Here is a 13127-nt window from a genome sequence, read left to right on the forward strand (position 1 = left end):
GTCTCTGCACGTTCCTCTGTTCTCACCTTCTTCTTCATTCCCACATCATGTGACATAACTCGATATTTCCATCTCATTTCTCACAGAAGTTCCTTGCATTTAGTGGACTATTACTAAATGTTTGCTAACTTATTTGCATTCCCTGGATTGCGTTGCTATGATTCTGGCGTCTTTTCTATCCTTTTTCCATCTGAACATCAGAGACAATCAGGCAGTCTTGCCATGTAATAAAAAGAACAATGCAGCTGTCATATCTTTGAATCCTAGTATGAAAAACAGATAAACTGTAAGGAGAATAGATTTCCAAGTGCTGGAGAAATAAAAAAATCTAGATGTGGGTGGAAAATTCCCTAACCCCTGTGTCCCTGGGTTGGCTCGCGAATGCCAACTTGTGAATGGAATGCCATGTTTGATGAAGATGGTACATGCCAGAGCCCGCATACCATCTGGGCATTCTCTGCTGTTAAGGACCGGAGCCCTCCCACAACCACTTCCATTTGGTATCCTCAAAGCTTCCTGACTCCTGGTCTCAAGGACTTCATACTTCTCATTCCTAGTGTACCTCTCTGCTCCTTGCTTTGTTCCTTTTTGGCAATAAAAATTTGATTTTCACAGAATGCATGCAAAGAGTTATAAAATGCATGAGCATTAAATGGCATTAGTATATTTATGATAAGCTGCCTTATAAAATCCAAAGGAGGAGACCTATTCTTTTTTTTATTTTTTGAGACAGAGTCTCGCTCCATCGCCCAGGCTGGAGTGCAGTTGCACTATCTCGCTCACTGCAAGCTCTGCCTCCCGGGTTCACGCCATTCTCTTGCCTCAGCCTCCTGAGTAGCTGGGACTACGGGTGCCCGCCACCATGCCCGGCTAATTTTTTTATTTTTGTATTTTTAGTAGAGACAGGATTTCACCGTGTTAGCCAGGATGGTCTCCATCTCCTGACCTCGTGATCCGCCCGCCTCGGCCTCCCAAGGTGCTGGGATTACAGGCGTGAGCCACCACGCCCGGCTGGAGGAGACCTATTCTCTAAGTATCTCTAGATAATGTGGTTAGAACTAGTCATATCACGAAATACTGTGAGCAATATTTAAGGTATTTTGGAACAAGAGCAGTCTGGTCCTACTGGTATTCATATCTAGGTATACCAAAGATTAGGAAAGCCTGAACCTTTTGAATTATACATTTTAATGTGCCTAAGGGGGAAAAAAAGCTGGACATAAGCTAAATCCTAAATTAAATTGTGTAATAAACACACCATTGAAAGTGGGCCTTGGAAAAAGTTCTGAATTTAAGAAAAGCTGCATGTGCACGGAATGCAGTGTGATACATTCTCTAAAGCAACATGTTGTAAAATTTTACTGCTTTCTTGTTGTGTTTTATATCTTGTTCTCTCCAGGCTTCGTGGACTCGACCAGAGAAGCAAGAGGTATAGCTTGCCTGACCACTAGCCAGTCTTTAGTTTTGAAAGCATTACAGTTTAACTCACCATTGCAGTTTAATAACCAGACATGCTAAACTAATTAGTCATTTAGCTAGATTAAAGAATAGGTCGATAGTGGTAGACATTACTTAGCAATAGTATCATTTTAGGATGAGCAAGCAAGCTGTGTTGGGAGTGGATGAACAAATCCATATTATTTCCTAAAACTGGATCTTATTCTCTTGCTGGTGCTGGTAAAATCACATCCAAGTAATTATACCGATAGAAATAAATTGCCCCCAATTCCCAGGCCAGGCATTTTGAAATGATGAAAGTTTTTTGACTCACATGGTTGATGTGGCTCTGGACCATAAAGTCGCAGAGTTAGTGATCTAAAATCCCACTCCTCCCTTTCCTTTCCAGCTCAACTCATCTTGTTGCTCACTTATTTTATAATAATCAGTCTTGGTAAATTATCACGTCAAGTTTCATCTCAAAAGCAATGCAAATGACATCTCTCGTTGGTTTTCCCAAATTGCTAAACATATCTCCATTACTTTCATAGACCATTAAATGTGTGAGATTAGAATGATGTGGTACAAATGGTTTTATGTTTTTTAAAGTTGTAGTATTTAGCCTTTGAAATTTCTCTGACTCATTGCTTCAGTTTGGATAATGTGAGACTTAGTTTGAAAACTGAAGCTAAATATTAATCTTTAGACCTTGACTGCCACATCTCAAGACCCTACTTATGATCATGCCTATAATTTTTTACCTGATTTATATGAAGTGACATACAGTGAAAATAAAACCAGTAGACTTCAGATGAGATTCAAGGATCTACTCTCTAAGGACTTTTTTAAAGTAGCCTTTGCCTTTTATCCAGATGGGGCTTTGATCGTGTAATGCTATAAATGCAGAACATGATGATCCTATAGATTCTGGATTTTAATTTGGTAAATCTATCCTCTTAATCTTTCAGAAATGATAATTATCCATAACATATAACTCATGTGTTCAGGTCAAGGCCATCCATATTGATATGCTGTTTAATATTTAAAAGTCGACTGCCTGTCCCCAGGCACTGATCTTAGTTTCTGCACATGAACAGGCTGCCATTGTCAAATTCGGTTCATTCTAAACTTCTTGTGTATAAGACCTTCCTCCTCCCTGTCACTGGGATGACTGTTAAGTGCACATCCTCACTGAGATGCTTCCCGCCTGTGGCACAGGAATCACTTAGTGCTGTCACAGGTTGGGTGCTTTATTGTCCAAAAGTCATGGACCCACTGGGACTGGGGAAGAGAGAGAAGAAGGGTTAATTATCAACCACTCTTAAGCAGCTACAGATCTCATTCTTCTTGGCCTCATACAACTTTCCTTGTCATTCTCATTTAGACCTGGTTGAGGAGGAGGTGAGATTTATCAGGGAGCATTAAGGAGATGTTAAGAGAATTATTATTGTAAGTGGAAGTAATAGGTTTACTCCCAGGAAAGCAGACACCTCACTCCATTTTTCAGAAGTGTCCTTATCGTGAGTGTCTTACTTTGGACATAATTGACTTTCAAGTGGATGCTGCCCCTAGGGCTCAGAAGTTCCATTCTCTCCTGTTTGTCTCATTCGGAGATGAAGACCATAAGTCCAGATGAGTGCAAAAGAAGGCTCGGGTTATGGCCAATTTCATTTTGTAAGTTCTAAAAGCATTAGCACTTTTACCTGGAAGGAGGGAGACAAAAACGTTTTGATGAGAAGAATAATTATCATTACTCTTCATACTTTCGGGGAAAAAAGGAGTTTTCTTGCCATCAATATCTTTCATACTTGCCCAGAGCTCGTCTGCTCCTCCTGCTGCAGCCTGGGTGGTCAGCATGACTTTTTGTCTGGATGGCTGGTAGGTGGCACTCCCTGAAGCTGTGTAGGAACCAGAGTAAAAGCATTTCAGGGGAAGATAGTCTAATGACACTGGAGTCTATCTTTGTATCCTCAAAGGGAGAACTGGGCATCTGGCAGATAATTCCATCACCAAATCTGTAGTGAGCCTACTGCAAAATAAGAATTCTCTTTAGAAGGCTGGTCTGTGGACATCATTAAACAAGAGAAATTTCCACATGGAGAAATTTGCTGAAAGAAACTAGATAGGAATCAAAAAAAAAAAAAAAAAAGCGTGACTGTCCATGCAATTGTTTTCTAAGCTTCTCTTCAACCATTTTCTAGATTATTCCAAGTAAAGACTCAGAATATCCCCTGCTTTGTTGTCGTTAAGGTCCTATTCTTGCCTACATTAGTTTCTCTGCCTCTTTTGTTACAACATCTCTTCCTTATGGAAGTGTTCTCTTGACTTCCAGAAGAGTATGGTTCAATTTCCAAGTTTGTGTGTGGCAGCCCCAGGACAAGTCTGGTCTGTGTCACAAGGAATTTTAGTTCAGTTGCTGGTTGATATCACAGAGATCACCAGAAAGGCCAGGGGTTGTCCTTAAGTTCCCTCTGCCTTCAGTCCTGCTTTGTTTGGACAAGTAGGAGAGACAAGCAGGTCAGCACAGCCCTTTAGAGATACCTGCAGGGATGGCCCCATGCTCTCAAGGCCACTATTCTAGACTCACAGGTAAAGACTTGTGTGTATGACGTATGAAAATAGCCCTGGAATGTATCAGCATTGTCACCCCTCAAAACTCCAGTATCCCCAACAAACTGGGTGTCACGAGGCTTTCTAGCGAAGTGCTCCACACCTATTTGTTGTCATCTCTCATTAATGTGTGGCATCTCCTGGGATGCATCTTTCAACCAACCAGTGTCCCAGATTTGTAGGTCAAAGCAGAGCAACAGAGAACTCATCCCAGGGAGGAATGGCACTCGCAGCAGTAGGCAGTCATGACTTTGCTTGGCTCTTCTGTCTTCTTGCTAGAGTTATTTTTCAGCTTCCAGACATGAAATGCGAGGGGCTGAGATGACCAGAATAGACTAGATCTGTCAGTGATGGTCCAAGGGACTTCTCGTGGTAAATCTGCTGAGACTGCTGAACAAGGCCAGTGATGCCTTTCTTGTGAGCTTCCTACTCTGGCTGCTGTATGACATTGCAGTTCTGGGCTTCAGAGCCCCACATCGGCATATCCAAAGAACCTGAAGCCAATGGTTCTGTCATTCTTTAAAGACCCAATGCATGGGATGGCAGATGCCAGGTGCAGAATATAACCTCCTGTCCATCCCCACAGAACATCATATACTGGAGACAAGAAGGCCCAGCCCGCACAGAACAAGACCTTTTCTCCAGATCACTAACTTTCCTGAGAATCTGAAGTTAGGCCACATGCGTAGACTCTTCCTGGGCCAGCAACCATTTTACTTAGAATGTCAAGGGGAAAATTCGCTTGGAAATACTCCAGTACCCATTGCCTAAGGACCATGTACTGATTCTCTTTTTGACCAATCATTATAATTCCAGAGATTTAGGAAGCCCATTGCTGTATCAAGGACTATAAAATGGTGGTGGCCGAGGTGTCAAGGATCCCAGACCTGCCTAGGACTCTCTGTACCACTGTCCCTGGAGAGAGAACCCAGTTACTCTCCCTTCCAGTGCGGTGGCTCCTGATCTTTGAGTTGTTTGGCTTGTTTTTACATGGGATTATTTCACTTTTAAGCATCCAGGAAAGAGGCATCTGCAGAAATAAGGATTTCTTTAATAATTTCTTATGTTGGGCACTTGGAATGTCCTGCTACGGGTACATGCACCGTGGAACTGGCAAGTGGACAGACAGAAAGGACAGGGTGGCAATGCAGTTTTCCCAGCATTTCATGAGGTAGGGCTGCTGCTGCTGCTGCAGTATCTGCTGGCTGGAGGCTTTGCTTCCATTTTAGACATCCCAAACAAAGTCATCTTGGGGAACCTAGCCCCAAACCAATCTTGGCACTTAGATCAGGCTGCCTGACATAACTGAGTCTCATTTTCTGTTTCGGATACTCCCAAGTTCTCATGCTGCTTCCCAGAGCCTCCCCCATTAGATGGTACCTAAAGTAAGAAAGCCATTGACACAGAGAGGAGAGAGGAAGAGAGACGGGTCACAGACAAGCAATGGCCTAGTCTCCTAGACCCCATCCTGCTATAGCACTCTTGCCCTCCGCTCTGCCTCGGGCTCTGACACGCTCCCTTTCCCCCCGGCAGACTCTGGATGGGCACATGGTGGTGCGCAGCCATGCCCGTGTGTCGTCGCTGACCCTGAAGAGCATCCAGTACACTGACGCCGGAGAGTACATCTGCACCGCCAGCAACACCATCGGCCAGGACTCCCAGTCCATGTACCTTGAAGTGCAATGTGAGGAATAAATGGGGAAGGATGTGGGAGGGGAGGGGCAAGGTAGGATCAGGATGAGAGAGGAAAACAGCAGCAAGGACCTACTTGCACCCTATGAGTTCTGCTCACGTTCCCTGCAGCTGGCTCTGGGCCATTCAGAGCTCTGTTCCCAAGCCACCCCCTACACACCGTCTCCAGGCTTCTTACAATCCTGCTGTGCCCTTGAGTCTTCCCATGCTGTACACAGGAATTCTAAAATGGCCCTGACCTCTACTATACCAGGCACTAGCTCTGCTTTGGGGCACACCTGCCTTCCCAGTGCCAGGAGACAGGATATGGGGGCTTCATGATCGTGGCAGTGATCCTGATAGTCATTGTTATTTATTGCAGATGCCCCGAAGCTACAGGGCCCTGTGGCTGTGTACACTTGGGAGGGGAACCAGGTGAACATCACCTGCGAGGTATTTGCCTATCCCAGTGCCACGATCTCATGGTTTCGGGATGGCCAGCTGCTGCCAAGCTCCAACTACAGCAATATCAAGATCTACAACACCCCCTCTGCCAGCTATCTGGAGGTGAGTCAGGATGGGGGTGGGGCAGAGCAGAGAAAGCACAGTTTGACTCTAGATGGGCTCCAAAATGCAGCTCAAGTCCTCTCTCCTACTTCTCTGACATGAGCTAGAGAAGACACTGGGCCTCTTTTCAGCTCCCCTTCGCCCTCTCTACCAGTCCCCTCCCTGAATGTGCCTCTCCCATGAGCCCCTCTGCTATTCTTTTCTCTTGTTTAAGGCTGGGCTGGAGCTAATGGTTTGTACTTTACTAGTTCTGTTTTTTACTCACTTAATCCAGTAAATAAAGATCTGAGTCTGTGACCATCCCATGGGACACTTGTAACCCAAGAGCTTCTTCTTCTAAAGGTGACCCCAGACTCTGAAAATGATTTTGGGAACTACAACTGTACTGCAGTGAACCGCATTGGGCAGGAGTCCTTGGAATTCATCCTTGTTCAAGCAGGTGAGTGTCCCTTACGGCAGCTGCCACAACCCCCCACCTACCCCTGCCAGTCCAATTTGTGTACTTGAGTGATTCCAGGATATTGGGAAGAAGAAAGGGCCAGGGTCAGCAAAGCCAGACTGGGAGTCATTGGATCTGCACATAGGACATGTTGGGGGAGAAGCATCTGGTGACATGGGCCAGGAGGACAGGATACAGTGACAGGATTCCCAAGAGCAAGCAGAAATGAAAGAGATGTGCCTTGTGACTGGGAGTTAATGGTCTTGGGCCAAACTGGGCTCACCTGGGTCTCCATATGTGTCCTCCCCACAGACACTCCCTCTTCACCATCCATCGACCAGGTGGAGCCATACTCCAGCACAGCCCAGGTGCAGTTTGATGAACCAGAGGCCACAGGTGGGGTGCCCATCCTCAAATACAAAGCTGAGTGGAGAGCAGTGGGTGAAGAAGTATGGCATTCCAAGTGGTATGATGCCAAGGAAGGTGAGTTGGGGGAGTCGGTGTTTCCATTGGGATCACGAGTGCCTTGGTACTCAGATGTCCCCACCTGTCATCCTGTACATGTTCCTACAGAATTAGGAACTGCACCTCCAGAATTAGGTCAAAGTCACATCTGCCTGTAGAGTTGTTGCCCCTATTGCCACCTCAACCCACACTCTGTGCTTCAGAGCCTGGTTCTCACGACCCTTCCAGGATGGATGAAGACATCTCTACCACATTCCAGGCAGGAGCCTTGCGTAGGTTCTGAGCACAGCCAGATGAGTCCAGTGCATAGGTTCTGAACGTGGCCAGTTGAGTCCAATCCACCCTACTCTGCATGTTTGAGTTACCTGTGCTGCAGGTTCTCTGCCGACACCCGGCCAGTCCTGCTTGGATACCTGTACTCAGGGACTGACCGTCTTGTAATTGTGATAGTAACCAAATAAGCACAGCCAGCAGGACAAGTCTGCCCTTAAATCAGTCCTGTGCTAGCTTTCCAAGCTAAGGATTAAAAGACTGAAGATTCTTGTGAAAATTCTGAGCCTAGGTCGTCTGAGGATGGTGTGTGCTTATGTTGGACTCCCCCTTTTGGGTTTAATTGGAATAACTCAGTGAAGTATGTTTTGTTTCTGTACAAATTTTTAATCCTGGTCTCATATGTGGTAATTGGAGTGGAATTGGGAGTGGGCTAGGATACCAGTATCACGGCCATTCAGAGATATAGTCCAATGCAGTTTTATTCAGAATTAGTTCTGCCAGAAAGCTTCCATCACTCCTTCAGCTTCTGGGGGGAGCCAGAGGGCCAAGAGGAGCTGCTGGGTAATCAGGATTGGAGGCAGAAGAAAGCAATCACTTTACCTTCCTAACTTCCCTCTGAAATCTCATTCCAATTTTGTGGCAGGTTGATCTCATGTCACTATCTGTCCACCAGATTTTTTTTTTAAAGATCAATTCTAGTTATTTTTATTAATATAAACTATAAATAACATACATTTTACATTCCATCATTTTTAAGTGTACAATTCAGTGGCATTAAGTCATAACCATCACCACCATCCATCTCCACAACTTTTTATCATCCCAAACTGAAACTCTGTACCCATTAAACACTAATTCTTCATTCGCTACCTCCCCCAGCCCCTGGCAACCACCATTCTTTCTGTCTCTATGTAGCTGGCTATTCTAAGTACCTCATATAAGTGGACTTATATGGCATTTGTCCTTTTATGGCTAGCTTATTTTATTTCACTTAGCAAAATATTTTCAAGGTTCATCCATGTTGTAGCATGTGTCAGAATTTCCTTCCTGTTTAAGGTGGAATAACATTCCATTGTATGTATATGCCACATTTCATGTATCCATTCATCAGTCAGTGATCATTGGGGTTGTGTCTGCCTTTTGGCTATTGTGAATGATGCTGCTGTGAACATGGATAGCCAGTTATCAGTATCTGTTTGGTCCCGACTTTCAATTCTATGCATATGCCCAGAAATAAAATTGCTGGACCAAATGATAAATCTATAGTTAATTTTTTGAGGACCCTCGCTACCGTTTTCCAGAGTGGCTGCACTATTTTAACAGCAGACTTTCACTCTTCTGTCATCCTTCCCATATTCTCATAACAGCCAGCATGGAGGGCATCGTCACCATTGTGGGCCTGAAGCCCGAAACAACGTACGCCGTAAGGCTGGCGGCACTCAATGGCAAAGGGCTGGGTGAGATCAGCGCGGCCTCCGAGTTCAAGACGCAGCCAGTCCGTAAGTAAAGCCAGCTGCCCACCTTTTCCCAGCCCACCCTCTTCTCCCTGGGGGCAGCGGGGGACCCTGAGCTGGCCCATGTCATTGTTCAGACCACAGCTTTTTGTCTTTCAGATCCCTCTGCTCCTGGAGGCCCCACCTCCTAGTTCTCTGGTTCTCAGTGACAGCTAACACACAGTCCCTTCATTCTCTCTTTCTCCAAGGGGTTGGGGACACTGTCATAGTAGCCGGTCCAGCTCGTTAGAAACAGCCGCGGGGAGGGCACCAACACGTTATTAAAGGAAGTGGGGAGAAAACCAGGAGTGGGTCATCAAAGGATCTGGGAGAGTTGCTTTTTGACAGGCCACAAAAGCCCTAAGCACCCGGTGACTTGCAGGACACGGGTATAGATGGTGACAGTTCACATAATGCATTGTGAGATTGTTGATGCAGCAGAGGTATTCAGTCAGAGACAAATGGAAACTGCTAGAGAATATGTGAGCAGTAGCAGAAACCCAGCAAAGCCAAGGGGAAGAGGTAGCCCTGGCCTTGGCCTTTTCTGATCCTCTCCCTCCCATAGCAAGAGCATTCCCCATGGCCTCTTTCAAGAAAATTGCTTCCCCCTCATTCCGCTCAGGGATGGATCTCTAGGTTTTCCTCTGCCATTCCCTCTTTCTTTAAACTACGCCTGTCCCACTGTGCCCTCCCTTCCCACCAGCAGCCAGGCTCCGGGCAAGCCCTGCTCCCGTCGTACCCCTCTGCAGACAGAGATTCTGCCCTGGGAAGCTCCTGAGTCCACCCAGCTAAAGAAGATACCGTAGAGCTAAATTCCTGAGTGTTCACAGAGTTCCCTGGGCTCTCTGACCCCTGGATTTAAAATGCACCTGGGAGAATCCTTTGCTTCCTTCTCTTTGAAGCCAGGGGCCTGCAAAGGGACCCACTACCCTTACCTCTTCCCAGAAATCAGAAAGCCTGTCTCATCTTCCGTCTACAGGAATGGCTTCTTTCTCTGGATTTGAAGTAATTTGATAATTTGAGTTTCCAGCTCCGTGTGCTCTGCGGATTCTATTCATTATCTTTTACATCTTATTTTTTTTTTTTCTTGGGTCTGTCTCTTGTCTTTTCTTTTCGTCTGTGTTCCATCCATGGGAAATGCAGATAGCCCTCCTCCACGTAAGTGCCTCTTCATACCTCATTACCTGTTTCCATAGCGTTAACATCTGCTAGTTCTAGTTCTTAATTTAGTTCTGGTCCCTTTTTTGTCCCCTAGAGGCTGAAGTAGATGATATTGTCTGGGCCCTAACCACACTGACCTTAGTCTAGTTGTGCTGTTGTTAACGTCTGTAGGTTACTCCAAGAGGCTAACACTCTTCCTGTTTTAGAGCATGCAACTTCTGTGTCTTTGGAAATTGTGCTTATTTATTAAATTTTGTGTGTGATGATTACCCCACGGCAAAGATGATGTTTGCTGAGCCAAGCATGGTGGAAGTCTGCAGATGAGCCCCGAATAACACGCTATAGCCCCGCCTCACCTGCAGCCAGGATGCCGGGAAAGTGACCACAGCCCCACCAGGTCACTATTCAAAATACCTTGAAGGAAAAAAAACCTGAAAGGATTTTCATATTTGCTTTTAGGAGATAAAGGAATTGAGCTCAGTTGCTTCCTTGCTTTTTGTCTGTCAGCTTGGTAGCTGGAGGGGAATAGGAAGATGGTCAGGGAGGCTCCTACAGCAGCTGCCATAGTCAAAACATAGCATGAACTTTGGTTCTGAGCCATGGGCGTGTCCCGCAGGCAGCTGTTGCAGAGTTAAGTCTCTAGTTCCAGTCAGCTCTGTTCTTTAGCGTGTAGTTACTTGCAGTGTGCATCTCCTTGTTTGGGGAAGACTAACCAGCTAATGTAGGAGCTCTTCTGCCATGCATGGTAGGGAAAGGGAGATTCCTCACTGGAAGGACACCCTAATCATGGAAGCTGTACATAGAGGACACAGGGAACAAGGGCAACAGAGAGATGAAGTGTGGTTTGACCCCGTCAGCCTGCAGAGATGCCCCTAAACTTCCCTTCTCCTGAGATTTGGCTCTTCCTAGGCTGAACCAGAATAGCGGAGGGAGGTGTTACCCACACAGACACCGAAGAAAAAGTATTCAGGAAGCTGTACAGTCTTTTCAGAAAAAGGCTCCCTGCACCTGAAAGGTACCCAAGGAAGCTTATCTTTCTAACATTATTGAGAAATATCGCCGCAACAGCAAAAACTAAGTAGCTACATGTAGGTGTTCTGAGATTTTGAGCAAGTGCCAAATCCACCCCCAGCAGAGTTGGTGCCGGGATGAACCAGCTCTCGAAGGCATCAGAGTTGAGGGATGGAGCCATCAGGCCGGACTGACAAGTACCTGCTCTGGGCGTGCAGCTGCTGTGCCCTAAGCAAGTTTGGGAGGAGTCACTCTGGGCATGAGAGAACCTTCCTTCTGGATCTTCCTCTGATCTTTAACTCATGGTTCAACTGAGTCTCCAGGTTTCCTCTGGTCTGGATTTGATCAGTAAATGAATGCTGGCTTAGTTACATTAAAGAGAGGAAGGCTGGGATGAGGCTCCCCTCTGAGTTTCTAACCAGTAACTGGAGTTTGAGTACTGAATCAGAGTAACTGGGTCTTGGACTTCAAAGGCCACAGTGGTTTTCATGCATTGCCAGCTCAGTTCTTGCAAAGGTGAGATTTTATATATGTATAAATATATATATAGCAGAAGCTATATTTTAAAGCCAATGTTAAAAATGAAATTCTTAGTGAAATTTTAACTTTAAATTAAAATTTTTAACTACAAAAAAGAGGTCTCCGGACCTTGTTGTTTATTGTCTGATAGTATCAAAATGGATAAGAAACCACGACTCAGAGAAGCCCTTTGGAAAAGGGTGGTGTCATCTCTGCATTCCAAGTAGGTCGTGAATGCTACAACAGCAGGCATTGTTAGTGGTACAAAAAGTCAGTTTTTCTCAATCATATAATAAAGTTAAGGTCTGAAGAATCAAAAGGCAAACTTATTTTAGATAAGTAGAACCATGGCATATTCTTAGAATTGAGCATGCCTTTTGCAAGAACTTTAGCAGGATGAGGCAGTGAACATATGGGAACATCATATTATCACCAAAGATGACTTATTATGGTCTTTCTTTGTGCCCTGATAACCTTCCCAGAGTTACTGAAGTGAGGACTTAGCCCACAGAATATCCTGCTACCCCTAGACCCATCCTGAAAACAGATATCATTGGGAGGATGCTGCCAGCAGTTACCACTGTTATGACAAACCCACCCTTTTGCTGCTAGGAATTGAGGAACGAGACTTAGGAAGGACCTTCTCTGAATTCTTATTCCCATTTCTTGGAAGACACAAAGGTTGTCTGAATTTAGGTAAACAGAATCAACCACCAGTTTAGCTGTGTGCTTGCACTGAGCCCAAGAACCAGTGGCATTGATTTCTGATGCCAGCTCACAGCACCGCTGACACTGCACCCCTGTCCTGTAATACTGTTGGGATGCAGATGCACAGCAGGATCCCATGCCACTGGAGTTGTGCCCTGGTTACACCCCAAGCCCTAGGGAAGAGAAGGCACAGAGTCAGCAGAGGCCAGTGTGCTGCACAGGGAGGTGTTGCTGCTGGACTCCTGGACTGCCAGGTGTCAGGTGAGACCAGCGCATATGGCACCGGTCTCATCACTTGAAGTTTGTTGAGATGTCTCAATAATGGGATTACTTTCTTGGTTCTTTAATAGACCTCTCCGTGTTTAGAGACATGGATACGTCAAAGCAGGGATGAGCGGGGGAGCTAGTAAAAGCCACAAATTCTTGTGCTTTCAAGCGGCCAGTTAGTAAGCATGGCTTACCTGTTTGGAGGTTCCTTTGTGTGTAGTTCATGAATGTGCATGAAGGTCATGAGGAAACTGTGACTCCAAACAAACAAATAAAACTCTAACCTGGGAGAATGTGCCTATTTCATGTTATTTTTTAAGCCAAATGTCTGCATGCCATCAAGACACTCAGGAGGAAAGCTCACAACCTCTGTTTGCCTTGCGAGGGGCTGCTTCTGTGAGACTCCTTACAACTCGCTGTGAATCCTCCCCTCCATGACTGAGCTACCCACCTTTATAATTTCATTGCCCAAACAATGCATCTTAATTTGCTTCTGTACCATGAAG

The 13127-nt window shown here is 45.5% G+C and overlaps 1 protein-coding gene across 19 annotated transcripts in view; it reads left to right on the forward strand.

Moving 5' to 3' along the window:
• NCAM1 (neural cell adhesion molecule 1) overlaps positions 1-13127 on the forward strand; it is a 311269-nt gene that overhangs the window by 260819 nt on the left and 37323 nt on the right. For 6 of the 19 annotated variants that reach the window (XM_045371016.3, XM_065528978.2, XM_005579647.5 and 3 more), the window contains exons 9-15: positions 1400-1429; positions 5581-5731; positions 6101-6285; positions 6628-6724; positions 7037-7207; positions 8830-8961; positions 10099-10113. In XM_045371016.3, the coding sequence (XP_045226951.1) occupies positions 1400-1429; positions 5581-5731; positions 6101-6285; positions 6628-6724; positions 7037-7207; positions 8830-8961; positions 10099-10113 (781 nt within the window). The remainder of the gene's footprint in view (positions 1-1399; positions 1430-5580; positions 5732-6100; positions 6286-6627; positions 6725-7036; positions 7208-8829; positions 8962-10098; positions 10114-13127) is intronic. The other 13 variants (XM_065528976.2, XM_065528979.2, XM_065528977.2 and 10 more) reach the window with 3 other exon arrangements.

This window comes from Macaca fascicularis, chromosome 14, assembly GCF_037993035.2.
Source record: "Macaca fascicularis isolate 582-1 chromosome 14, T2T-MFA8v1.1".
Taxonomy (NCBI): Eukaryota; Metazoa; Chordata; class Mammalia; order Primates; family Cercopithecidae; genus Macaca; species Macaca fascicularis.